Raw genomic sequence first — 27,487 nt, 5'->3', positions numbered from 1 at the left:
ACATATACAGCTGAATATGTATATCTCCTGAGCCAGCATTATGAATAATCCATGACATTTTGAGAAAAGGTGCATTATGTCTTGACACATTTTTCATTATTCATCTCACTTTAAATAATGTGCATCAAGTTGTACATTATCAGTGCAAACAGTTGGGTTCTTGAGAGTGAGGTAAGAGGTACAGATGAGCAGAAATAATGCTTAAAACGGAACAAGTGTGAGGAATATGAAGTATGTGATTGAGCTGATGAAAAGCAACTAATAGCGAAGAAAATAAGCTGGGGAATACTACTGGCAACAACTGAGGGTCCCGAGGCCTATGCATGCCCCTAAATACACTATACACACCAGCTGTTGCTTGCTGGTTTAGTGCTGCATGCGACCTGCAAATCTGGTGTCAGCTGCCAGTAATTGGGCTGCACGTGGTGGCCACCTAAGGGACGGGAACAGCAGCCAAAGGCATGAGGAGTTCCTGATCTGTCCAGACCAGTGTGTATGGATAACAGCGAGTGGGACAAGGGCAACATACAAACCGGTATACCCCAGAGCAACCAGTGGACAGAGCAACAAAAGGAGGGCAGTAGCCACCTAGATGTGGTAGTCCACTACAAAGGATGCCAGAACAGGCAATGACAATGGTGGACTGGAGAGGAGAGACGCCCGTGACGGAGACCACACTTCAGTCCTCGCTCATGGTGGCACCTGCTCAGATCATCCAACTCCGGCTGCAGGAAACAAACCGCCATCGGTGATGACAAAGCCTCGACTGCCAGGGCACGACCAGGAGTGGCAAGGGACAATGAAGAGCGAGTTATCGGGCCCAGAGCTGAAGAAGGTACCCCAAAGTCCATCCTGGCATGCAACTGATTCCAGTGGTGTGACATGAGTCAATCTTCAGTGAAAAACCATGAAGACGTGGCAACCATCCTGGCTGTAAAAGGTGGCAGGAATCCGGTGAGGGCGCCATCCAAATGGCCTGGCCCAGACTGTTGTGCTGGTTGGGAACATCAACAAAACAAGCACTACTCTGGGACACCTACCTGGCAGCAAGAAGTTCAGCAGTGTCCACAGTTGAAGGCCATGACGGAGCTCGACAGATCTCTTTGCTCCAATTGGGCTCATTCTGTAAGGGCCTAAGAAAATATGAGATTTTCCTTGGTCAGGATATATTTTATGTAGTTGTGCATCTAAATCTTAAACATTCAGACAAGGCATTCTGCCTCGCTGTTCAACTGTAGATGGAGGGAAATGCCAGGATGCGGCAATCTTTCTCTGGAGAATCATCTTCAATGGGGCCTTCACGGTTATGACTGCTGCTGCAGACAGACAACGAATGGCGTAAGGAAAATGAAAAAAAAAGCACGAGTTTCCAGTAACTAGAAAAGGACTAGAAAAGGACCAGCGAAATGACTGAGAACAACAATGCAAAAGAACAATGTGTGACACCGTCCGCTGGTCCAAACACAACAAGGTGTTCCACCTCCCAATCAATGGCCACCCAAGACACGAAGCAGCACGCCAACAGTTTTGTACAAGAGATCCCCCAGTGACCCTGATGTAATAAATGGGAGGACCTACTGCCACAGATCCACTGGAACCCTCAATGCAGGAGGTAAACACTTCTGACGAAAGGGCATTAATGGCATCCAAGAGAAAGAGGTGATGGAGCAACACATGAAAGTTCTGGAGCAGATCTGGTGCCTTCTCTGCCAGATGTTTGGGTCACCAATGCTGCATAATGCATGCAACCTGCCAGAGCACTGTGCCTTCCACCACAGCAAAGGATAATCGGAACTGGAGATGAGGAAGCCATCCTCTGCATGCCTCACCTTTGGATCCAGTTGAAAACAAAGCAGGTCGTCCTAGTCAAATGAAGGGTCAGGGTCAGTGGGGACCCAGGACACAGTATCTGCGTTCACATGTTGCGACATCAGATGATCAAGGGCTGGTGGTCAGTAATTAAATGAAATTCTGCACCACACAAAACATTTTACATGTTTTATGGCATAGACAATAACAAGAGCTTATTTTTCCATCTGAGAATAAGGCTGCTGAGCCATGTCGGGTGTTTTTGACGCAAAGGCAAAGGCAATAGTCTATTCGGAGTCATCTCAGTAGTGATGGGCCAGGACCGCCTGCATCCCATATTGGGATGCATCTGTGGCCAGGGTCAGAGGTTTGCCAGATCAAAATGTTGCAAGATATGGTGCCAAGAGAAGATTATCCTTAAGTTTACAATAGCACACTCAAATGCTGCACACCAAACAAAAGGAGCACTTTTCCAAAGCAACAGATGCAGTGGGTGGGTGACAGTAGCTGCTCAGGGAATAAACTTGCGACAGTATGCCACTTTGCCGCAGAATGCCTGAAGTTCTTGTAGATTAAACAGGCAGGACAAATGTGTAATGGTGGTGATATGTTGCTGCATGCGGTAGATGCCCTGCCAGGATATTTTATGACCCCAATAAACAATGGAAGGCTGGAAAAAGTTAGACTTAGCAACATTACATTTGAAGCCCATGTCCTGCAGAATAGTAAACAAAGAACGGAGGATACACAGGATATCCTTCATGATGGCACCTGTCACGATGATATCATCAAGACAGTTAATGTAGTGAGGGAGAACTTTCATAAAATATTCTAAAAAATATGGAAAGATGGCAGGCACACTAGTGACCCCAAACGTTAGCCATTGGTACTGAAAGAGGCAGGAAGGTGTATTAACCCAACTGTTTTGATGCTTTGTCCAATGGCATCTGGAGGTAGGATTCAGTCAAATCAATTTTAAAAAATAACTGACATCCAGCCAACTTTGTGTGCAACTCTCCCCAGAGAGGTAGTGAATGTGTGTCTATGACTGCTTGTGCATTAACCCTAACCTTGAAATCATCACAGACCCAAAGTTGACCAGCCTGTTCACTTGAGAAAATAAGCCTTATCACTCCTAATGATGCTAAGCAATCAGTTCCATCTAAACCTTTTTGCATAAAACTATGGGCAATGCCTGTAGATGAAAAATGTGAGATCTTGACAGAGGTTTTGATGGTGATGAGTGTCGTAAAACAGTTTGCACAACCTAACCCTGTAACAAACAGATTCGAAAACTTAGAACACAAGAAATCCATTTGTAATAAGGCATTTGGTCTGACACAAGATGCACAGCATCCACAATAGACAAAACCAAAACTAGCAAGTGCATCAAAACCAAACAAATTTTCAGTCCTTGTAACATTAACCACCAAATATGTAACAGAACATCCAGTTGACTTGTAAACTGTCCTGGCCATGAATTGGCTGAGAAAAGGAATCTGCTGTTTATTACAGCTTACCGAACGATACTAGACACATGCCGATTGTGGACCAAAACCACATGGGAAAACAACAGAGATACAATTATTAGCTCGTGGAGTGACATCAATAAGAATACAGAGAAAGTAGTTTATATGTCTTGAACACATTTAAGAACTGAGGGCCTGGAGGCCCATGTTGCACTTGTAAAGACATTATCCATGTCAGGTGTCACTGGTGTAGTGTTGTGTGCACACTTCGATTCTGGAGATGGCAACTGGTGACCAGGCTGCGTCAGGTAGTTGTAGGCACTCCATTTGGATAGCAACATGCACTACATTTACCATAGTGACTCGACTTACATTAGGTGTGGGCAGTAAGTTCAGTTAGCAGCAGGTTACTTCATGTATCATAGGTGCAACCACATCAGAGCTGTATCAAATTGAGGTCAGATTGATATGTTGCTGTTCTTGTTGTTGTTGTGGTCTTCAGTCCAAAGAACGGTTTCATGCAGCTTTCCAAGCTACTCCATCCTGTGTAAGCCTCTTCATCTCTGAATAATTACTACAATCTACATCCTTCTGAATCTGCTTATTGTATTCATCTCTTAGTCTTCCTCTAAGATTTGTATCACCTCCCCTCCCCCCCCCCCTCCCGCCCCCCACCGTCCCCACACACACACTTCCCTCCAATACCAAATTGGTGATCTCTCAATCTCTCAATGTCTTGGAATGTGTCCTATCAACTGATCCCTTCTTCTAGCCAAGTTGTGCCCCAAGTTTCTTGTCTCTCCAATTCCATTCAGTATCTCCTCATAAAGACTAACTAAATACATAAATGCTAACACAAATTCTTTACAGATGAATGGAAAAACTGGTAGAAGCCGACCTCGCGGAAGATCAGTTAGGATTCCGTAGAAATATTCGAATACGTGAGGCAATACTGACCCTACGACTTATCTTAGAAGATAGATTAAGGAAAGGCAAACCTATGTTTCTAGCATTTGCAGACTTAGAGAAAGCTTTTGACAATGTTGACTGGAATACTCTCTTTCGAAATTTGAAGGTGGCAGGGGTAAAATACAGGGAGCCAAAGGCTATTTACAATTTATACAGAAACCAGAAGGCACTTTTAATAGTCGAAGGAGAGGAGCAGTGGTTGGAAAGGGAGTGAGACAGGGTTGTAGCCTATCCCAGATGTTATTCAAACTGTATATTGAGCAAACAGTAAAGGAAACAAAAGAGAAATTCGGAGTAGGTATTAAAATCCATGGAGAAGAAATAAAAACTTTGAGGTTCACCGATGACATTGTAATTCTGTCAGAGACAGCAAAGGACTTGGAAGAGCAGTTGAACAGAATGGGCAGTGTCTTGAAAGGAGGATATAAGATGAACATCAACAAAAGGAAAACAATGATAGTGGAATGTAATCAAATTAAGTCGGGTGATGCTGAGGGAATTAGATTAGGAAATGAGACACTTAAAGTAGTAAAGTAGTATTGCTATTTGGGGAGCAAAATAACTGATGATGGTCGAAGTAGAGAGGATATAAAATGTAGACTGGCAATGGCAAGGAAAGCATTTCTGAAGAAGAGAAATTTGTTAACATCAAGTATAGATTTAAGTGTCAGGAAGTCATTTCTGAAAGTATTTGTATGGAGTGTAGCCATGTATGGAAGTTAAGCATGGATGATAAAAAGTTTGGACAAGAAGAGAATAGAAGCTTTCGAAATGTGGTGCTACAGAAGAATGCTGAAGATTAGATGGGTAGATCGCATAACTAATGAGGAGGTATTGATTAGAATTGGGGAGAAGAGGAGTTTGGGGCACAACTTTACTAGAAGAAAGGATTGGTTGGTAGGGCATGTTCTGAGGCATCAAGGGATCACCAATTTAGTATTGGAGGGCAGTGAGGAGGGTAAAAATCGTAGAGGGAGACAAAGAGATGAATACACTAAGCAGATTCAGAAGGATGTAGGTTGCAGTAGGTACTGGGAAATGAAGAAGCTTGCACAGGATAAAGTAGCATGGAGGGCTGCATCAAACCAGTCTCAGGACTGAAGACCACAACAACAACAACAACCTCATTAGTTATACAACCTACCCATCTAATCTTTAGCATTCTTCTGTAGCACCACATTTTAAAAGCCTCTATTCTCCTCTTGTCTAAATTATTTATCCACCACACTTCACTTCCACACATTGGTACACTCCAGACAAATAGCTTAAGAAAAGACTTCCTAACACTTAAATCTATCTGTAAGACTAATATATGGTTTCAAAAAACGACATCAGCTTTTCAGTAGTTACAGAGCAGTAGCTTTACACAATCACATTAAGAAGGAGCTGGATCACATACCATCACTGGAAGTGATTAGACCAATTTAGTCAAGTGAAAGGGCTACACCCTTAGTGACCAAAAGGAAGCTTTCCAATCAGCTTCAGCTCTGTGGCGACTTCAAGGTCAATATTAATGCACAGGCAGTCATATACACTTACCCCTTGCCTCAATGGAGGAGTTGCTCACAATGCTGACTAGGTCCCAATTCTGTTCAAAAATTGACTTGACTGAAGCCTTCCTTCAGATTCCATTGGATGAGGCATTAAAACAGTTGCTTGTGGTTAATTCACCTTTTAGCCTCTACTATAGCTCACATAATGTTGGAACGCAGCCCTATTTTCAGCCATTCTGCGCAACCCCCACCATCAACTGTTAGTAGCCAATAAGATACATTCTCTTTCTGAGCAGCTAGCCACAAGTAATAAACTGGGCTGCGAGAGTCTCTCTCCCTCCTGCTGCACTGTTGCTGTATTTTGCAACAATGCAGTTTTATTCAAAGAGTGACTGAATTATTCACTCAGATGTCAATGTTACTTTCTTATAGCAGTATAGCTGAGAATGTGTATCTGTAAATGTTTTAGAGCGATCTTTAAATGGAAATTTCATGTGATGGCAATAAACGTTAAGTTCCTCACAAGCAACTTTAATTAAAGTCCGTGACTATGAAGTATCGTGTTAGTCACGTGACTGGTTTCGTGATTTCCTCTCAGAAAGATCACTACAAGTAGTAATCGATGGAATATCATCAAGTAAGACAGAAGTGGCATCTGACTTTTCAATGAAGTGTTACAGGCACTCTTCTGTTCCTGACCTAATAAATGATTTAGGAGTCATTCTGAGCATCCCTCTTAGACTGTTTGCAAATGATGTTGTGATTTACCATCTTATAAAGTCATCAGAGATTAAAACACATTAGAAAATGACTTAAACAAGATATTTATATGGTAATAAAAGTGGCAGCTGACTCTAAAAAATGAAAAGTCTGAAGTCATCCACATGAGTAGTAAAAGGAATCTTCTAAATTCGGTTTACAGGACAAAAAATACGATTCTAAAGGCTATAAATTCAACTAAATACTTAGAGATTACAATTACAAATAACTTAAAATGCAAATATCGCATAAATAACATTGTGTGAAAAGCAAACCAAAGATTTATTTGCACAACACTTAGAAAATGCAACAGGTCTACAAAAGAGACTACTTGTACTATGCTTTTCCGCCCTTTTCTGGAGTGTAGCTGTCAGGTGTGGGATCCACAGCAGATAGAATTGATTGAAAAAGTTCAAAGAAGGGCAGCTTGTTTTGTATTTTTGCGAAATAGGGAAGAGACTGCCATGCATATGATGTGTGAATTTGAGTGGCAATCAGCAAAACAAAGGTGTTTTTCATTGTGGCTGGATTTTCTCATGAAATTTCAGTTGCCAACTTTCTCCTGAGAGTGTGAAAATACTTTGTTGGCTCCCACCTACATAGGGAGGAATGTTCGTCATAATAAAATAATAGAAACTAGAGCTTGCAAGAAAAGTGTACATGTTTGCTGCACGCTGCTCAAGAGGTGAACAGTAGAGAAATAGCTTGAAAGTGGTTCTATGAACACTCTGCCAGGCACTTAATTGGGAATTGCGGATTAATCATGTAGATGCAGATGCTTCACAACCAGTTGAGGAGGTTTATGTGTCTTTTTTATAACTTTTTGAAATGTGAATCTGAAAGCGATACTTCTATTTTTGACATTTTGAAGACTCAAGAACGAACTGCAGAAGAATGTGACAGCAAGAGAATTGTTCAGAGAACAGCAAACAAAAGAATCGGAGCTGTAGAAACCTCAGGAAAATTTGTTTTCATGTCAAGTGAAAAACATCTAAATCGCAAAATACCTGTAACACAAATACATGGTTTTGACAATGATATTTTAAAGTGTTCTGCATTTGAAATGTATATAAGAAGGGAATACCCAACATCACAAAAACTTGTTACAATTATGCCTGAGCAAATTGGCTTCAAAGGTAGTGCTTCGTCAAAGTAAAGAATTTTAAAATACAATGGTTTTAATCATGTTTAGAAGAGAGTTTTTAATTGAAAGAAGTGACGTAGAGGCAGAATGAAGCACATCTGTTAGAAAGATGCATGATACAATAGGAGGAGGTAGTTCTACAGTGTATTACCTTGATGAAACATGGATGAATTAGAAACATTCCATGAAAATGATTGATGTTACTGGCGGTTTTAAAGTTCCCTTAGGAAAAGGTTCTCAGATACTTATTCTTCATGCTGGCTATTTTTCTGATTTGGTTCCTGAGAGTAAAACTGTATTTAAGTGTAAGGAAAACAGTAGTGACTATGATTCAGAAATGAATGCTGTCACTTTCAAGAAGTGGTTCACTGAACAAATCTTGCCATACCTCGTTTCAAAGTCGACCACTGTAATTACTGTACCAGTTATCATTCAGCTGTTACAAAGAAATGACCAAGTACGAGCATCAGGAAAGGAAATATTGTGATCTGGCTGAAAAATAAAAATATTCCATACAATATAAGCCAAACTCATGCTGAACTCCTGCAGCTCGTTACTTTATAAAAGTCATGTGGGGGGGGGGGGGGGGGGGGGGGGGGGGGGGAACTTTCAAGATAACAGACACTGGAAGGCTTGTGCATGAAGCAATAGACAGTATCCCCCTTCAGCATGTCACGCTGAAAAGTTTCAGAAATAAGACTTTCACAGGGAGGTGAAGATGGATAAAATCCTTGAACATATCATCCTAAATTTACAATCAGATGGTTCGGACATGCACTCAAATAGCTGATAGTACTACAATGTAGACTTTGAAGCAAAGTAAAGTAATGATCTTTCTCGATTTTAAAGACTCACGGCTTAAAAAAGTTTTTGCCAACATATCAGTTGAATACACTGTACATGAGAACTTCCTAGCTTTTATTGATGAGGAATATGTAGCCTGTGAAGTATTGATACTATAATGCTCAACAGATTACCCAAGGAGAAGTTAAGATTTCCCCAGCCTGTTGTATTACTTGCGAGAATGCAGTTGGGTAAATTTGTCAAAAAATCCAGTATTTCGACCCCTGTCATTTTCATTGCACAAATTGGAAAATGCCTTTTTAGTGAAAGGGAATGTTACGTGTCGAGATATCGGTCGTTTTCGACTTTATCAGTCAGCATTCTGTCGAGTTATTCACTGAAGATGGTTAATTGTTAGCATGTTCGATGGATCATAAATGTGTTCTGCCACTGTAATGTCGAACGAGTTAGTTTTAACTCACAATGCCTGTTGACACCAAAAAATATAATAACATACTGACAATTTTTATGATACTCTTTTGCACTAGCTTTTGCTACCAGTAATTCTTTTTTATGCATAGTAATTTACATTGAACATCAGTGAAAGACACCCACATATGTACATTATACATATTCAAAAAATAGTATGGAGTACAAGCAGTTGTAAAACAAATATAATGATTTTGGTTTTAAGTTTATTTTGTAATGTTTTACTTATAATACAGCCCAAATCGCAATAAATGGCAATTATTGCAACAGTTTCCGATAATCGTGTCGTTAGGCAGCTGTCATTTTGAGAAAAATTTTTCTTGATGTCTTCACACAGCTGTATCAGGTATTCTCGCCTTCCGGCGTCACACAGGCAATTGCTGTGGAGCACAACCTCAACACTCTCAAGTAAGAATTCTCTCATGTCGACGAATGATTGAAATCAGTATTAAAATGTATTATTCCCTCACAGATATGAATGTATAACTGATGTACTGAAGGCAAATGAACATGACTTTTGCCCGCAGCAACACAGTTCGGCAACCCGGACTTCGTTTGGCTGCTCTCTGCCACCATGCATGTGAAACCTCATCCCCTCCACACCTCTCTATTGCTCTAGCTGTATGTACAGACGTGCCGTCTTACGTGAAGTGGGCTATAGTATCAATGGCTGATGTTTGGGATCACTAGTGTGCCTGCAATCTTCTAACGCTTTTTAGAACATGTTATGACTGTTGTTCCAAGTTGCATTAACTATCTTGATAATATCATTGTGACAGGTGCTAACATGAAGTATCAACTACATAGTCTCCATTCTTTGATTACTGTTCAGCTGGACATGTATTCCCAGAGCACCTACTATTGCCCACTCCTTGCATGTGTTGTTTTGAAAAAGTGCTACTTTTATTTGGTCTGCAACATGTGAGCGTACTTTTGTGCAGCTTAAGGAGAGTCTTCACTCTACATCATTCCTTACAACATTTCGGCCTGGCAAGCATCTGGTCCTACCCATGGAAGCATTCCAGTACATCCTATGATGTGGAAGTGATCTAGGCCCGTCACCATTCAGATGGCTCCAAACAGCCAATTGCTTTAGCATAAAAAACTCTCACTTCACCTTAGCAATATTATTCTCAGGTGGAAATAGAGGCTCTTCCTCCTATGTCTTAAAAAAGTTTTGTGTGTAGTAAAACTTCATTTAAATACCAACCATAAACCCTGAGTTTCCCCATTTAGCCCATCAGCGTTCTTATCAGACAATGCCATGGATGTTCACTGTCTTCAGTGTTGGGCCCTGTTCTTCTCCTGGTACAATTATGAGATCCATTTTTATCGCATATTGCAACATGTGAACACATATGTTCTGTCCTGGCTCCCCAAGGCCCTCACCCCTCAGGACCAGAAGGAACTACTTTATTTTCAAGTGGATTTGGAAGTGAGGCACATGGAGGATGACTTCTCCATCACCAGTTCCCACATTTCCTCTGGTGTGGTGGTGGGCCCGATGTTTCAGCTGGTCACACGCACAATACAACATGGGTGGCCTGACCGTCTGCGCTTTGGAATTTTTATCGATTGTGCTATCACCTCTGATTCTTGGATGGCATTATTCCCCTTTCAAAGATGAGTTTGCTCCTCGTGTAGTGGATGCAGTGGCTCTGTGGCAGAAAGTCCTCCGTTTATTACACCATGGTCCTTGGGGGGACCTCTCGCACAAAACTGTTAGTGCACTGTCAAGTGTTCTGGCTGGGCACTGATCAGGAGATGGAACACTTTGTCATAGCCTGTCTAAAGTGTTTGGGTCAGCAGATGGCGTATCACTGTTTTCTCACCATTGCTGGCCCCTACACAACCTTGGGAAAGAATCCACATTGATTTCTCTTTTTCTAGACACTTTCTGATTATTGGCAACTGATGCTGTTTCTCATTTTCTTTACGTAATTTGTTGTTAATCTGCGGCATCAGATGGGACTGTCAAGGCCCTGTCGAAGACATTTTGCATAGAAAACCCAGGCAGCACTATGCCAGTAACACCTGATGTGGATAGCATCTTCACTGAATGGTCTGAAGCTGAGGTCTATCTTTCCATGTCTTGCAGTAATCTTTTCACCTCTATATAAACTATTACACCCCAAATCCTCTATAATCCAATTTGCACACTCCAGCCTTGGTCTGTTTCTATAACTCTTCCTCTGTTACACTAAAAGTATAGTTATGTCACACTGTATGGGATGAGAAGGAAAGACTCTTTCCTTTTCACCCCTTATGGTCTGTCTCCCCTGACCCATGCTTCTGGGTCACTTTCCCAAAATCTATCCCTTTTCCTAGATCTCTCCGGTCCTTTTCCTTCACCCTTCTTCCTTCCCCTTCACCCCCTCTGCTTGAAGAAGGAGCCACTGGCTCCGAAAGCTTGCTAATCACAACAGTCTTTTATGTGTGTGTGTTCTGCAGCAACTTGGTGAGTATATTTTTTACTATATAGTTAAATAATTTTATCAATAATTGATTGTTTTTGCTGTCATATGATTTAGTGGACTACTATTAATACCTTTGCATGTGGAAAGTCCCTGAATATACATCAGATGGTCTACATTACACATACTGGTAGAGAATTTCTGTGATGATGCTGTTCTTGGGAATGAGATCTCTTCTTCTAGCTCTTGGCAGTGAAACGTTTCCAGAGACGTGTGTTTTATGAATAACGATCATCGCTCCAGGAAACATTGTGTATATAGGTCTCTATGTAGGGACAGATCTTATGATGACCTTAAACGTAACACGGAGATCAATACAATGAATACTGCTGACATGTGTGACTCACAAGGGAACCTCCCCATTGCACCCCCCTTAGATTTAGTTATAAGCTGTCACAGTGGATAGGCCATAAAAAACTGAACACAGATCAATCGAGAAAACAGGAAGAAGTTGTGTGGAACTATGAAAAAAATAAGCTAAATATACAAACTGAGTAATCCATGTGCAAGTTGGCAACATCAAGGACAGTGTGAGCTCAGGAGCGCCGTGGTCCCGTGGTTAGCGTGAGCAGCTGCGGAACGTGAGGTTCTTGGTTCAAGTCTTCCCTCGAGTGAAAAGTTTATTTTTATATTTTCAGACAATTATTAACTGTCCGTCCATCCAAAGCTGCACAGGTACACAGAGCAGTATTGTTTACGTGATTGTGATCGTATGTCAATTTTCAATGTTCAGGCACTCACACACAATCAACTTCGCTCTCCAAAATTTCAGGACATGTTCAGATTTGCTTGGACATATGCAGGATTTCACAGTCTACACATGGAAAAATTTGAAAATGTTAAAAACACATGTTTTAACAGAGCACAGGGAAAACTGTGCGACTGTGAAACTGTTGCATTCATTTGTTGCAATATATGTGACAAACTCTTATCACATCCACAAGAAAACCTAAATTGGGCAAGGTACAACAATCTCTTTACCCATTTGCCAAGTGTACAAGTTAGATGGGTTGACAACATATTCCTGTCATGTGGCGCACATGCCGTCACCAATGTCGTATAGAGTATATCAGATGTGTTTTCCTGTGGAGGAATCGGTTGACCTATGACCTAGCGATCAAATGTTTTCGGTTCCCATTGGAGAGGCACGCCCTTTCGACTACTAATCGCAGGGTTTTGCGGTGCAGTCACAAAACACAGACACTAAACTTATTACAGTGAACAGAGATGTCAATGAACGAACGGACAGATCATAACTTTTCGAAAATAAAGAAAGTAATCTCTTCACTCAAGGGAAGGCTTGAACCATGGACCTCTCGTTCCACAGCGGCTCTTGCTAACCACGGGACCATGGCGCTCCTGAGCTCACACTGTCCTTGATGTTGCCTATCTTGCACATGGATTACTCAGTTAGTATATTTTGCTTGTTTTTTTATAGTTCCACACAACTTCTTGTTCTCTTGATTGGTCTGTGTTCAGTTTTTCAAGGCCTATCCACTGTGCCAACTTATAACTAAATCTGAGGGGGGTGCGATGGGGAGGTTCCCTTGTCAGAAAACCAGAAACCTGTTGGGTAAGCAGTGTCTTAGCTTAGCAGGGGATACGGTATCATGAGTGCTGACATAAGCTGTCGCCACCACACCTGTTGGCAAATAGGTTGCAAGAAGATCGATAAAAGGTGCTGTCTATCACAAGAGATGCCAAAGACAGACACGCAAGCAATGCCCTCTCGACTGCCACTGCGGACCGGAGGCCCCAGTCAGTTACAGTCACCCAGCCCATCGGTGTCCTAGTCAGTCGCAGACTGCCACAGTCATGGAATAGTCACTATTCTAGTTGGCATCTGTCAGTACACATCACCAGCTATGAGAGTGTGGTGTTTATAGTGGGACTTCACCAACAGTGAGGCTAACATGGACTATTACAGAAGAGCTTGTACACAATGACTTGCTTAAAAATACGTAACTTAATTGTTCTTATGAATAAAGAACCCTGTTAATAAATATGTGCAGGTGTGTTGTAGAGAGAGGATACCAGCCACCAAACGTCCTCTCCTTGCTTCCTATGGTACAACACTCTACAGAGGCAACGACAACACAAAACCTTGTATGAAAATATAAAAACAGTGTTGGAAGTTTAAAGGCAGATAACATATGAAAGCTACAGTTTGACAAAGAACTTCAGTACAACTGCCATTGTTTTCTCCGAGTTTGTGTAGAATCAAAAGTTGGCATGGGTGGAATCACATTCAGTTATATAAATGTGTCCTGCTGAAATACATTTCTGAAAAGACAACCTAATAAATGTGTAGTAAAACAATCAAATGCATTACAATTATTTTAAAATGTCTGGTAATGTATGCGTAGAACAATATTCCATTTCTGTTTTTCTTACACAGCAATTTCTCGGTCATATTCGATTTCTTCCAGTTTTTTCTTTTTTTTTCATTTGATGATTTTCTGTCTTTTAATTATCTCCAAGCATGCTGTATCATGCTACATATTCATGGATTCACATATCTCAGTGGTCTAAAGAAGTATTTAGACAGAGAAGTTTTCAGAATATACAATGGCAGACAAAAAATTGGCATGGATCAGAGTGAAACTGTTGTAATGACAAATACATGTATGTAGATGCTGTAATAAAACTTTTGTTTTCATTTTGAAATCTATCGTTTTGCAGCATGAGAGAAATACACAATAAAAGAGAAAAATTCCAAATTCAATAAGCGCTACAACAATGCATAAATACTTCCCCATCGTTTCTGGTAAACAGTAGATATAAACATTCTTACAAATCAATAACAATTTTGTCGGTATGGTCATTTTCAACAAGTATATAAATATCTGTTTTATAAATACAAATGCATTTTTATTACAGTATGTAAAAGCTGTCTGAATTTAAAAAATGAATATTTATTGACTGATCTTTGCTGGATATCTTTCTCCAAACTTTTTTTCTAATGCTAACATCACTTACCATGATATAAAGCATTGATTTTCAAATTGCTCATAGTTAGTGGTTACAGTCCAAAAATGCATATTTTGCACAATGTATGAATTTTTTGAAGTCCTCAGTTTTAAAAAGCAACAATCTGGTCTATTTGCAGTCAAAAGACAACATTAATCTCATCGTTATGCACACAGCTAGCAAATTTCTTTCTGTATTTCTGAATTTTATAAAATATGAAACAGTGGAGAAAAAATGTTTCGTAAAGTATAGATGAAAAACATATGACAAAAACATGGTTTAGGTAGTCAACCATCAATAAAATGTGCACTGACTGACTCCTTTGCTCTGCTTACAGCAATTTTATTCACTACACACTGTTTTTAGGTAATGAGTGATTCTTTTCACTCCATTAATCTTAACTATTTCATAACAAATTGCTTCTTTCATTAACTGAGAATGGCAGTCAGTTTACCAAAACATTTAAAATAATAAAAAACTGTCAAACTAGTCTTCTACAAACACAAATTCTACAAAAGGAATGTCCAAAGCTATATGTAATTATGTTATTACTTACTCTGTTGATTCTATTACTGGTGTAGTAGGCATGATCATGAAGATGCAGTTCGTTAAAATTGTTGTGATGATAAAAAGTGAAAATAAGGGATGAACCAAAATATATATAGCAACTCTTCGAATAGGATTGAAAGGATCCAGAATCCACAAGGCATCTGTTGCACTGAATCGGAAAATATCCTTTCCTTTACTAACCACTACGAATGTCTGCAAAAAGAAAAATGAACTGTTATATTAGTACAATTGTTATAAGTGAAAGTAAAAGTAATACCTCTCATATCTAATTTTGAAATAAAGTTTTAGTATTTCTGGTCTATAAACACATAGCCAGTAATAAAACAAGAAAAATTGTCTCAAAATAAAAATAAGTTTGGAAAGTTCTTACATCTCAAAATACTTGCCATAGCAATACATCAGTAATTTATCAGCTCCAATATATTATTTTCAGGAGGTAATTCACCACAGCTTGTTGATCTTTGAAAAATGTTAAGATTACTGCCTGGAGCTGCTGATAAAATCTTTATTTAAACAACCAATTTCAGTAGGCTAACCATCATCAGATTCTTAAAAGCATTTGCACCACTGTATTAGACAAATATAAAATCGCTGATGTCACATAATAAAACCATGAATTTGTCACAGTTGCTTGGTTCTATGAGGTACACATCCAATCACAGCATAAACGATGAATGCTGATGTAACTTGAAAGAGCATACTGCCTGACGCAGTTTCTATACTGACGATGTAATCTATTGATTGGCAACTCCATGTAATCTATATTATGATGTGCCAACAATGAAAAATTCCTGGTTTTATTAACCAATGTCAAGATTTTATATTTGCCTTTATGATTACGGAAAAGCTTTTAAGACCATAATGATGATCTGCTGACTTAAACTGGTGGTTCAAACAATGATTTTATCAATAGCTAAAGGCAATAATCATGACATTCTCCAATTATCAGTACAAATTTCATTCACTTTTTAATATGATGATTTATTTTGCATTTACTTTGCACCAAGATATTCTTCATGCTATCAATTATCAATATATATATATATATATATATATATATATATATATATATATATATATATATATATATATATATATACGGATGGATATGTGTGTGTGTGTGCGCGAGTGTACACCTGTCCTTTTTTTCCCCTAAGGGAAGTCTTTCTGCTCCCGGGATTGGAATGACTCCTTACCCTCTCCCTTAAAACGCACATCCTTTCATTTTTCCCTCTCCTTCCCTCTTTCCTGACGAAGCAACTGCCAGTTGCGAAAGCTCGTAATTCTGTGTGTGTGTTTGTGTGTTTTGTTCATGTGCCTGTCTGCCGGCGCTTTCCCGCTTGGTAAGTCTTGGAATCTTTGTTTTTAATATATTTTTCCCATGTGGAAGTTTCTTTCTGTTTTATATATATATATATATATATATATATATATATATATATATATATATTAAAAACAAAGATTCCAAGACTTACAAAGCGGGAAAGCGCCGGCAGACAGGCACATGAACAAAACACACACACAGAGTTACTAGCTTTCGCAACCGATGGTTGCTTCTTCAGGAAGGAGAGGGAAAGACGAAAGGATGTGGGTTTTAAGGGAGAGGGTAAGGAGTCATTCCAATCCCGGGAGCGGGAAGACTTCCCTTAGGGAAAAAAAGGACAGGTGTACACTCGCACACACACACACAGACACACATATATCCATCCACACATACACAGACACAAGCAGACATATTTAAAGGCAAAGAGTAAGGGCAGAGATGTCAGTCGAGGAGGAAGTGCAGAGGCAAAGAAGTTGCCGCCGCTCATACCTCACCTGTCTTTCAACAACTTCTTTGCCTCTGCACTTCCGCCTCGACTGACATCTCTGCCCTTACTCTTTGCCTCTAAATATGTCTGCTTGTGTCTGTGTATGTGCGGATGGATATATGTGTGTCTGTGTGTGTGTGTGCGAGTGTACACCTGTCCTTTTTTTCCCTAAGGGAAGTCTTTCCGCTCCCGGGATTGGAATGACTCCTTACCCTCTCCCTTAAAACCCACATCCTTTCGTCTTTCCCTCTCCTTCCTGAAGAAGCAACCATCGGTTGCGAAAGCTAGTAACTCTGTGTGTGTGTTTGTGTGTTTTGTTCTTGTGCCTGTCTGCCGGCGTTTTCCCGCTTGGTAAGTCTTGGAATCTTTGTTTTTAATATATTTTTCCCATGTGGAAGTTTCTTATAATGATGTAAATAATATAAGAAAGAAGTTTCTTTCTATATATATATATATATATATATATATATATATATATATATATATATAATGATGTAAATAATATAAGAAAGAAGCTTCCACATGGGAAAAATATATTAAAAACAAAGATTCCAAGACTTACCAAGCGGGAAAGCGTCGGCAGACAGGCACATGAACAAAACACACAAACACACACACAGAATTACTAGCTTTCGCAACCGATGGTTGCTTCTTCAGGAAGGAGAGGGAAAAACGAAAGGATGTGGGTTTTAAGGGAGAGGGTAAGGAGTCATTCCAATCCCGGGAGTGGAAAGACTTCCCTTAGGGGGAAAAAGAGGACAAGTGTACACTCGCGCGCACACACACACACACACACACACACACACACACACACACACACACACACGCACACATATCCATCCCGCTTGGTAAGTCTTGGAATATATATTTCCAATTCAGGATAGCTTCATTTATCTTCACATTTATCTTCACTTACATTCCTACTCTTCAGTTCTCACTCTCTAAATTATGTCAAATTCAGGGTGTAAATGAGAGTTAGAACTTACAGCTGACATTGTATCTTTTTGGGGTTTAAAAAGTAATGAATCAAAAGCTACAATCATAATGACTATTTGACTAGACATTAACATGATCTGCTATTCATAAATCAATGGGACCTGGGAGAATTGCTTGTATTATAATGCCACCAGAAAGTGACTTAGCCAGGATTGAAAGTATTAATTTTGTAGAGAAATTCATAGTTCAGAGAAGAGTTTTTTGCCCATGTTTTCTTGTTTTCTTCTTTTCATATGCATCAAAGTGAGGAGCTGTCAGTAAACAAATATAATTCCTTCCTGCGTACCCGCTGGTTATGGTAGAAACTATCAATATCCTCAAGAGGGGTGGAGGCAAGTTCTGCTGGGAAACCTCCCTGGAGCCGAACGGGCAGCGGTGCACCCTGCTCCAGTGTTGGATCTGGCTGTGGCCCTTCATCTTCGTCCTCGTCCTCATACCGAACCTGAAAACACAGTATTAAGTAATACTTACACATATAAAGAGAATAATTGTGACATCACAAGAACATAATGTAGATGTTTTTCGGTCTATGTAAAACACTATGTATACATGCGCTATGGTCTATTTCATTCAGAATCTAACACACACATCAGGTGTAGTTAAAATCTATTCAAATATGTGGCATAAGGCTGCAAATAAGCAAGACAGTCTACAGCAGACTCCTGAAGGATATTATTTGAACATATGATGCATAAAAAGTAAGTTATTGTACCATACTCTACAAATCCTTTTCCCTCTCATTTTTTTCTTTACAATATTGTTACATGTGGTGGCAAGTGCAAAGCTTTATCATGCTCGGAGAAAATGAAAATTTACTGTGTTCACACTTTCAGTTTCTATCTAAACTAAGCCTATATGTGTTGCATGTTAGCAATCAGTCTGATTGTTACTATGTCGCTGCTGTTCTTTCATTTTACTTGTACATTTTGTCATTACCTTTTAAGCTGATTGATAACTTTTCCATCAGACTACTTGTTCTGCTTCACAAATCAGTTTCTCCATTAAAAACCAGAAGCATTCAGCCATTATCTATAGACCTTTATCTCTATACTGAGCCTCTTTCACGCAGACTTGGATTTTATTTAATTAAATTCCTTGCAGAAGGAAAGTCTTTTTGAAAATAATTTTATCATTGTTTACACCATGTTACGTAACTTCATTAGATTTTCACCATACCTATCAGCTATCAATTTGGTTTCTAACTTTTCTCAATACGTTATTGTTCCTTTCCCACATATAATGTACAGGTACTGCTACACACATTGTGTGAAACTTTGGTCAGAAAGGATGCAGAGTAAAAACAAAACTACTGTTTCAAACACTGCTCCTATATAGTGGATGAATTTATGAATGTAAGTCTTTAATAATAAAGTTTCATGTTACATATAAATCAATGTGTATTTTTCAACATTTCATAAATTTTTATGCAAATTATTACTCATTCATTTGGTTGCTGTAATTACAGTTTCTCAATATGAGTTATTTGTAATTAGAATTACTTAATACTTGTATAGTATATAAGAAATATTTCTCTCAGACATGCCCAAAATTTTAATGAAAACACATGACTCACTATGACTTTTGAGGATGTCTTGACACATCTGTTGCAAATACACTTCTCAGACCTGCACTGGATAATATTGTGCAAATCCTACAATATTTCATTGATACAACTGTTCAACATCTTTACTTGGTGGTAGCTGCTTGTCACTCCTGCAAGATGCACAATTATCATAAGTCGTATCTTCCAGCAGTGATAACAGCTACTACCACAACCATCACCTGAAGATGTCAAACAGTAGTATTGATGAGTCATGGGATTTGCAAATATTATCCAGCAGCAAACCCAGGAAGGACTCACTATTAACAAAACCCATTTCAATAAATCCTTTCTAATAAGTTAATGTATTTAGGGTGACAAGCACCAACCAGGAGTAAGTGAAACTAAAGTAGTAAGTTACTACAAGAGAAGGAAATTGGAGACTTCCATTCGATAGTACTGAACTAAAGGAGTAAATTACTAAAGGAGTAAATTTTTCATTTACTTCCAAAGTAAATTGATTTACTCCATTACTGGTGGAGAGAACCATTGAAGATTACACTACTATGTTAGTAATTTAAGGAGGAAATAAGACCAAAATTTACTCCTAGGCAGTAGTAGGAGTAAAGGCAGAGAGCAAGGTGCTATCTTTGAATTCTGTGTTTTAAGTGTTGAATTCTATGGATTACCTGGACTACAAAGAATATATGGAGATGGAGGAAGAGGTGAACATTACAAGAATGAGCGTTGTAATGCAGAGAAGAGACTCATTCGTGATGTATAGTGACAGTGATTTCAAAGAGCGCTTTGGGTTTCGTAAGGAATCTTTTGAGTTGCTGCTTGGTATGCTGGAGCCGTTACTGCAGCATAATTCTGACAGGAAACCTGCTTTGTCTCCTTTGCTGCAACTTCTTTGGGAACTGCGAATCTTTTGCACAGGTACTTATTAATTTGTAGCACGGAATCTCATTAATTTCCATCATCCTTCTGCTGGAAGAGCTTTTAAAAGTGTGATAAACAGTTTAATCACCTTAAAGCCACTGTATGTGTCTATGCCACAGAGCCAAGAAAATATATCAAAGAACAAAAGGGAATTCTATTGAACTGGTGGCTTCTCAAATGTCATAGGGGCCATAGAATGTGTACATACATCCATACTTTGTCCTCCTGGAGTACAAGAAGAACAACACAGAAATTGCAAGAATTTCTTGTCTATCAATACACAAAACATGATGCCAATATGAAGATTTTGAATGTGGTAAGCCGTTGTTTATGTTCCATGCATGATGCATGCATTTGGGACAATAGTAGAATTGCTGCAGAATTTGAAAATGGACAATATGATGGGTTGCTTGTTGTAGATAGGGGATATGCTCTGCCCAAACATCTGATGGCGCCTGTGTTCCAAGTCCACACAGGAGCCGAACAGGGCTGCAATAGAGCCCGTATGGCTACAAGATGTGTAATAGAGCAAGAGTTCAGTGTCTGGAAGAAAAGTTCCCAGATTCTTACCAAAACAATGCAATTTAAACCAAACTAGCACGGGAATGCTATTATGGCTGCTGCAGTTCCACACATCTTTGGAATAGAAGTGAGAGATGTGTTTCACTCTGATGCTGTGGCGTTGAATGACATCGAACTATATGCATTTCAACCAGAAGCAGGTGCTGTAGGCCAAGCTTTCAGAAGGTCTAATATACTTAATTAAAACTGTACCTAGTTTGCTAGTAAAATTAATAGTGTAAAGACTTTTCCTTCTTAAATTAATAAGTAGGCCACCAGATTGCCACTACTGCAGTGAAAAGTGATTCATTTTATTTATGTGTAATTTTATAGTTATGTTATTTTTTTCTTCTTTTTAGGTAGGGGATTAACATTATCGTTTTATTTCTTAACTGAGTATACAAAGTAAAACAATGTTTCCCGTTTCGATTATTTCTCAAAAAAGGGTCTTATTTTATAAATAAAATTTAGAATGGAAATGATAAACAAAAATATTATGCCATACAAGAAACATCAAAATATTAACCATCTGAAAAAATTTCAAAGAAATAAAAGATGTTATATACATATGAATATTTTCTTATTCATTAACAAAAACCCAAATTTCTCAAACACACTGGCTGAAGAATTGGAACCTGAAGTTTGCTCCATTACGTTCTTGAACTTATTCATAATTTCCATTTTAAGGTTATACCCTTGTTCCATGATTTCTCTTTGTCTTTCTATTAATAACATTTTTGCATTGTATTCCTCTTGTATTAAACACATTTTTAAGGAATGAAGCTCGTATGCTTTTTTTCAACAACTCTCAGTTCTTCACTACAACCGCATGTTCTCTACCTCTTTTGCTGAGCACATCTTCCAATAAGCTCCTACCAGAGAATGCAGGAAGAGGTTCATGACAATGGGATAAAGTTCCTCCTGCCGCAGTTTCACTGCTACCTTCAGAGCAGTTATCATCATCGAAGTTGCTTGTAAGTATCACATTAACTTCACATGAGTCATTGTTGTTAACTCCAGCTATCCTCTCAAAAACTTGTGGGATCAGATCGACAACCATTTGGCTTATATTGTTGATCTTTATCTCATCTACTCAACCGCCAGTTTGAAATTGTTCTTGATTACATTCAGCTTTCATTTTCTTTGCTTTCACTTTCAGGTCCTTCCAAATTACTTTAAGCTGGTCTTGTGATCTTTGTGTAAGAGCTCCTGTATTTTATTCAACGTGTATTTTTTCCCAAGCATCCTTTTTCCTTTATAGCATGTTGACATCATGCTTTTTAGATTCAACAGTAGATATGTACTTTTTCATCAGTTCAGCAAACTGCTCTTTTTCATTTTTTGGTATATTTTTTGTACATCTCTTGGCTACCTCCATGTTGCTGCTAGCTCGTATCTCAAACTGGCACTTAAATTAATATGTGTCATCAACCAACAATGGATGTTGGTGGCTGTAGATGGCCGGGTTAACAACAGATTTATCCATTAATAGCATGTTTCTTTTTTGTAGTACACAGACCTTATCCTTAATAGTACAATAGAATTTAGATTTTCCAATCTTAATAATTCAATTTAATAATCCTTTCTAGCTTCTAAAATCATAGCAGTGAACATAAATTATGAAAAGGGTGAAGCAATAATGGCTGCTGACAATCAATATTTTCCGAGAGGGGACGTAATGCACGTGCCAGCAGTGAGCAGATACAGCTTACTTCTTTTGTAAAAAGGTGTTACTACTTTAATTACAACTAAGGAAGTAAATAGAAATGGAGCTCTCCAACAATTACTAAAAGAGTATATTACTACAGAATTAATTTACTAAAGTAGCCCAGACTAAAGAAGTACGAGTTACTACAAGAGTAATTTATATCAGTTTGGTGCTCATCACCCTTAGTTTATATGTCCTCTATGAATCATTCAATATCTACATGTAACAACACACTGCTTGTTTTCTGGAGTAAATAAAAAGAAGATAAAATTAAATGCTGACACTGATTAACCACATCCATTTATTTGCCCTTTCTTTTGTGTTAATGATAGTGATCTCGTTGCTTGCCAGCCGTCATTTCAGTAAGATCTGAACACGGTTTCTCATTAATTCTTTCTGGTCTCATGATTTAAGGTTATTACGTCTACATACAAACTCTGCAAGTCACCATATGGTGCACAGCGGAGGGTACATTGCATCACTGCTCGTCAGTTCCCTTCCTGTTCCACTCACAAATAAAGCAAGGGAAAAACAGCTGTCCATATGCCTCCGCATGAGTACTACCTTATGTTTGTGGTCCTTAAGCAAAATGCACATGAGCAGCAATGGGACTGTTACACTGTCAGCTCCAAATACTGGTTCTCTAAATTTTCCCAATGTTGTTTCTCAAAAAGAACATGCCCTCCATTAATGCTCACATGTTGATTGAACCTAACAGTAACAAATGTAGCAGCCTGGCTTCAAACTGCTTAAATATCTTCCTTTATCGGACCTCGTAGGGATCCCAAACACTCAAGCACTACTCAAACATATTAGAGTTCTAAACATGGTCTCCTTTACAGATGAACCACACTTTCCTACAATTCTTCCAATAACCCAAAGTCAACCATTCACCCCCACTACAATCCTTACATGCTCATTCCATTTCATATACTCTGCAACATTATACCTAGATATTTAACTGGCATGACTCTGTCAAGTAGCATACTACTAATGCTGTAGTTGAGTGCCATGGGATTGTATTTTCTACTCATCTGCATTAACATATATTTTTCTACATTTAGAGCTAGCTGCCATTCATCACATGAACTGGAAATTTTGTCTAGGTCATCTGGTATACTCCTACAGTCATACAATGACAACATCTTCCTGTACACCACAGCAAACAGCCACAATTGCTGCTCACTCTGTCCATGAAATCATTTTTCTATAAAGTGAATACTAGCTGTCCTATCACACTTTTGTGGAGCACTCCTGATGATACCCTTGTCTCTGATGAGCATTCACAATCGATGACACCATACTGGGTCCCACTATTTAAGACGTCTTCAAGTCACTCACGTATCTGAGAACCTATTGCGTATGCTCATACCTTCATTAACAGCATGTTGTGGGGTACAATGTGAAGGACTTTTTGGAAATCTAGGAATATCAAATCTGCCTGCTACCCTATAATTCACAGTACATAATGTGAGGAAAGGAAAAGCTGAGTTTCACTAGAGTGATGTCTGGAAAACTGTGCTGATTTATGAACAGAAGCTTTACAATCTCATGGAGCTGTGTTATATTCAGACTGAGAATATGATCAAGAACTCTGCAGAAAACCAGTGTTAAGGATATTAGTCAGTAATTTTATGGGTCAGTTTTCTTATGCTGCTTACATACAGGAGTCACATGCACTTCTTTTCCAGTCACTTGGGACTTGGCATAGGACAAGAGATTTGTGATAAACGCAGCCTAAGTAAGGGGCCAAATGGAGGCAAAACCCATTTGGGATTCCATCTGGACCTGGGCAAGTTACTTGTTCTCAACTCTTTCAGTTGCTTATTACTGTATTCTAAACATATAAGACTGTGCAATGGTCTCAGACATGTTTATATGATCCTGCTGCATGAACGATTTCTTAAAGGCAAAATTTAAAACTTCAGGTTTAGTTTTCCTATCTTGTATTGGCAGTCAGCAACTGATTCTTTTTACAGAAGGATCTTTTTCCCAGTACAAATTTGATACTATATCTTTCTTGAATCTTCTTTGTTTACATTGTCCACTTTTATGACAGAAAACTGATCCAGCACATCAAGTGCCTGTTGTCTCATTTCCTAGTATAGGTCCCTCAATATCACCTGATCTAAAATGGCTACATGCCATTACTTTTGTTGATGTACATCTTTTAACTTCTTTTCAAGACAATATTCAATCCACTGAATGGCTCTTCCAAGTCTCTGACACAATAACATTGTCATTGGCAAACCTCAAAATTTTTCATTCTTCCTGCAAAACTTTAACCCACTTCCCAATTTCTCCTTGATTTTCTTTACTGTTTCCTCTAAGTACAGATTGAATAACACTGAGGATAAGCTACAATCTTGTCACACTCCCTTCTCAACCACTGCTTTCCATGTCCTTTGACTCTTTTAGTTGCAGTCTGTTTTATGTTCAAATTGTAGATTACCATCCCCTTCCTGAATGTTATCCCTGCTACCTCTTAAATTTCAAGGTGTATTCCATTCAACATTTCCAAAAGCTTTCTCAAGTGCTATGAGTGTTGGTTTGCCTTTCTTCAATCTATATTTTAAGATAAATCATAGGGTCAAGTATTGCCTCATGAGTTCTTACATTTCTCCTGAGCCCAAACTGATCTCCCATTAGTTTGGCTTCTTCTCTGAATAATTCATGTCAACATTTTGCATCCATGACCAGTTGAATTGACAGTCTGGTAATAGTCAAAACTGGAATCATTACGCTGAAGTCAGAGGACATTTTAATTGTCTCATATATTTTGCACAGCAGTTGGAATAGTTTTGTCATAGCTAGCTCTCATAACGATCTCAATAATTCTGAGGAAATGTCACCTACTTTAGGGGCCTTGTTTCAAGTTAGGTATTTCAGTGATATGTCAAATTCTTCTCACAGCAGAATATCTCCAAACTCATCTTCATTTTCTTCTTCTTCCCTTCCTATAATACTACCTTCAAATACACTTCCTTTGTATAGCCATTCATTGTTTAAAGGGTATTTCATTAAGGGTCAGCAAAAATTCAGCAGGATATGAGAATGCTACACCAAACAATTTGATGTAGGGAACCTGGGGTCAGAAAAGCCAGCTTCAGGAGAGAATAGGAGTAAGATCACATTACTGTGCACTTTTTTTTATTTACAATAGTGACAGTTAACTGCAAATGCCATCAGTGACACAGTGAAAGTACCATTTGTACTGTATCTTACAAAATGTGCTGAAATGTATGGCAATCAACCTCAAGCATGACATCAGCACACAAGATTCTGACACACCATGACAAATATGTGTGTTCTGAACCACATCACAGGCAGCTACGATTCTGTCAACTGATCCCATCTCTGTATTCACTGGGGTCTCATACACAAGGACTTAAGATGTCCTCATAAGAAATAATCAAGGGGATTCAGGTCAGGTGACCTCGCAGGCCATGGAATAAGATCTCCCCTTCCAATCCAGTCACCAGGAAATACAGCATAGAGATGGTTGCGGACATCCACACTGAAGTCAGGTGGTGCACATCATGTTGTATCCACATGCTCTCATGAACAGCCAAGGGTACGTTCTCCAAGAACTCAGGTAGAACTCTTTGCATGAACCTCAAGTACAGGTGGTCATTCAGATGGCCAGGTGCAAGATATGGCCCAATGAGATTGTCACCTACAATGCCAGTCCAGGTATTCACAGCAAAACGTACTTGATGGTGTGACTATACCACAGCATGAGGTTATCATCATGCTACACATGGCTATTCCTGCTGTTCAAAATACTATCAAGACCAAATGAGGTGTCATCAGTAAACAGCACGATTTGGAGGAAATCTGGTCAATCAACACTTGGTGCAGTCAGTCACAACCATTGCATGGACTTGTTGTGGGTTGTATGGGTGTAATTGTTTTTATCGGAGTACTCGCCATGCACTAGTAGTATGTGTAGCACCTACTTCATGTGCAACACGATGAATACTTGTACTGGAGTCCGTTACAACATGTTCCAACCCCTTCTCTTTAAAATCAGATTTGCAAGTGGTCCTCATGTTGGCAGATCCCATATTTCTTCTTTGCTGCATTTGTCGATTGAGAGTAATAAACACTCATCATGATGGATGATGCCTGTTAGGAAATTGTTCCCTGTACTGTCTCTCAGCAGTGAGAAGATTGCAACATACATCCTCATACAAAAGATGCATGCCGGTGAATTCTGTGAAACTGTACTGGTACTGCTCCATCATATTGTACTGTACATCTCTGAATAGCACTGAGTAATGAAGGGGTCTGTCATTGAATCATAGCAAGTTCTGCCATGGGACAATGTAAATATGTTACAACAAAGCCACTTTACGGACAAGCAAAGTACACAAAACCTTGACTTCCTAATAATCAGACTCATCCTCCTTGTTTCCTTGCAGGAAATAAAGAATGTACACACAAATACACAGCACTAAACATGTTAACTTGTAAGCATGTTAGTTGTATATAAGATGGAAAACAGTAATGCTAGAATAAGCGTTGACAAGTTTACTTCCATATCTCCTTAAGCTGATTTCTCCGAACACAGGTTCCCTATCTCAAATTGTTCAGTGGAGTATTCTCTATGTTCTGTTACAGTTTGGCATGCTCTTACAGAAACACCCTGTCTATTGCTTCCATCTTTCTCTACTTTGTTTTGTACTGACTTGCCATCTGAACATTTCATATTCACACTATTGCTCCTCTTGTCTACAAAGGTATCTTTAATTTTCCTATAGGCATCATCTACCTTTCCCCTAGTTATGTATATCTTTGCCCCATTTATGCATGTCTCTCCAGCCTTGCAGTCCTTTAGTCCTCTAGTCATTTTGCAATTTCTTTACTGTCTTTACAAATATGTATTTTGAGTAAAAATACTGATGCAGACTAGTATCCAACATCCAAACATATCTGTCTGCACTGTAGGTATCTGGTATCTTAATTGGTAGTTTATTTTGTACACATTCATAAAAGTA

The 27,487-nt window shown here is 38.9% G+C and overlaps 1 protein-coding gene across 1 annotated transcript in view; it reads right to left on the bottom strand.

The window, feature by feature from the left end:
• LOC126281447 (sodium channel protein para) overlaps positions 1-27,487 on the bottom strand; it is a 1,486,858-nt gene that overhangs the window by 756,297 nt on the left and 703,074 nt on the right. The window contains exons 7-8 of the mRNA XM_049980418.1: positions 18,023-18,178; positions 14,916-15,121 (exon numbers count right to left, since the gene is read on the bottom strand). Of these exons, the coding sequence (XP_049836375.1) occupies positions 14,916-15,121; positions 18,023-18,178 (362 nt within the window). The remainder of the gene's footprint in view (positions 1-14,915; positions 15,122-18,022; positions 18,179-27,487) is intronic.

The sequence above is a fragment of the Schistocerca gregaria genome, chromosome 7 (genome assembly GCF_023897955.1).
Source record: "Schistocerca gregaria isolate iqSchGreg1 chromosome 7, iqSchGreg1.2, whole genome shotgun sequence".
NCBI lineage: Eukaryota > Metazoa > Arthropoda > Insecta > Orthoptera > Acrididae > Schistocerca > Schistocerca gregaria.
This window is presented reverse-complemented; position numbering and strand designations above follow the sequence as displayed.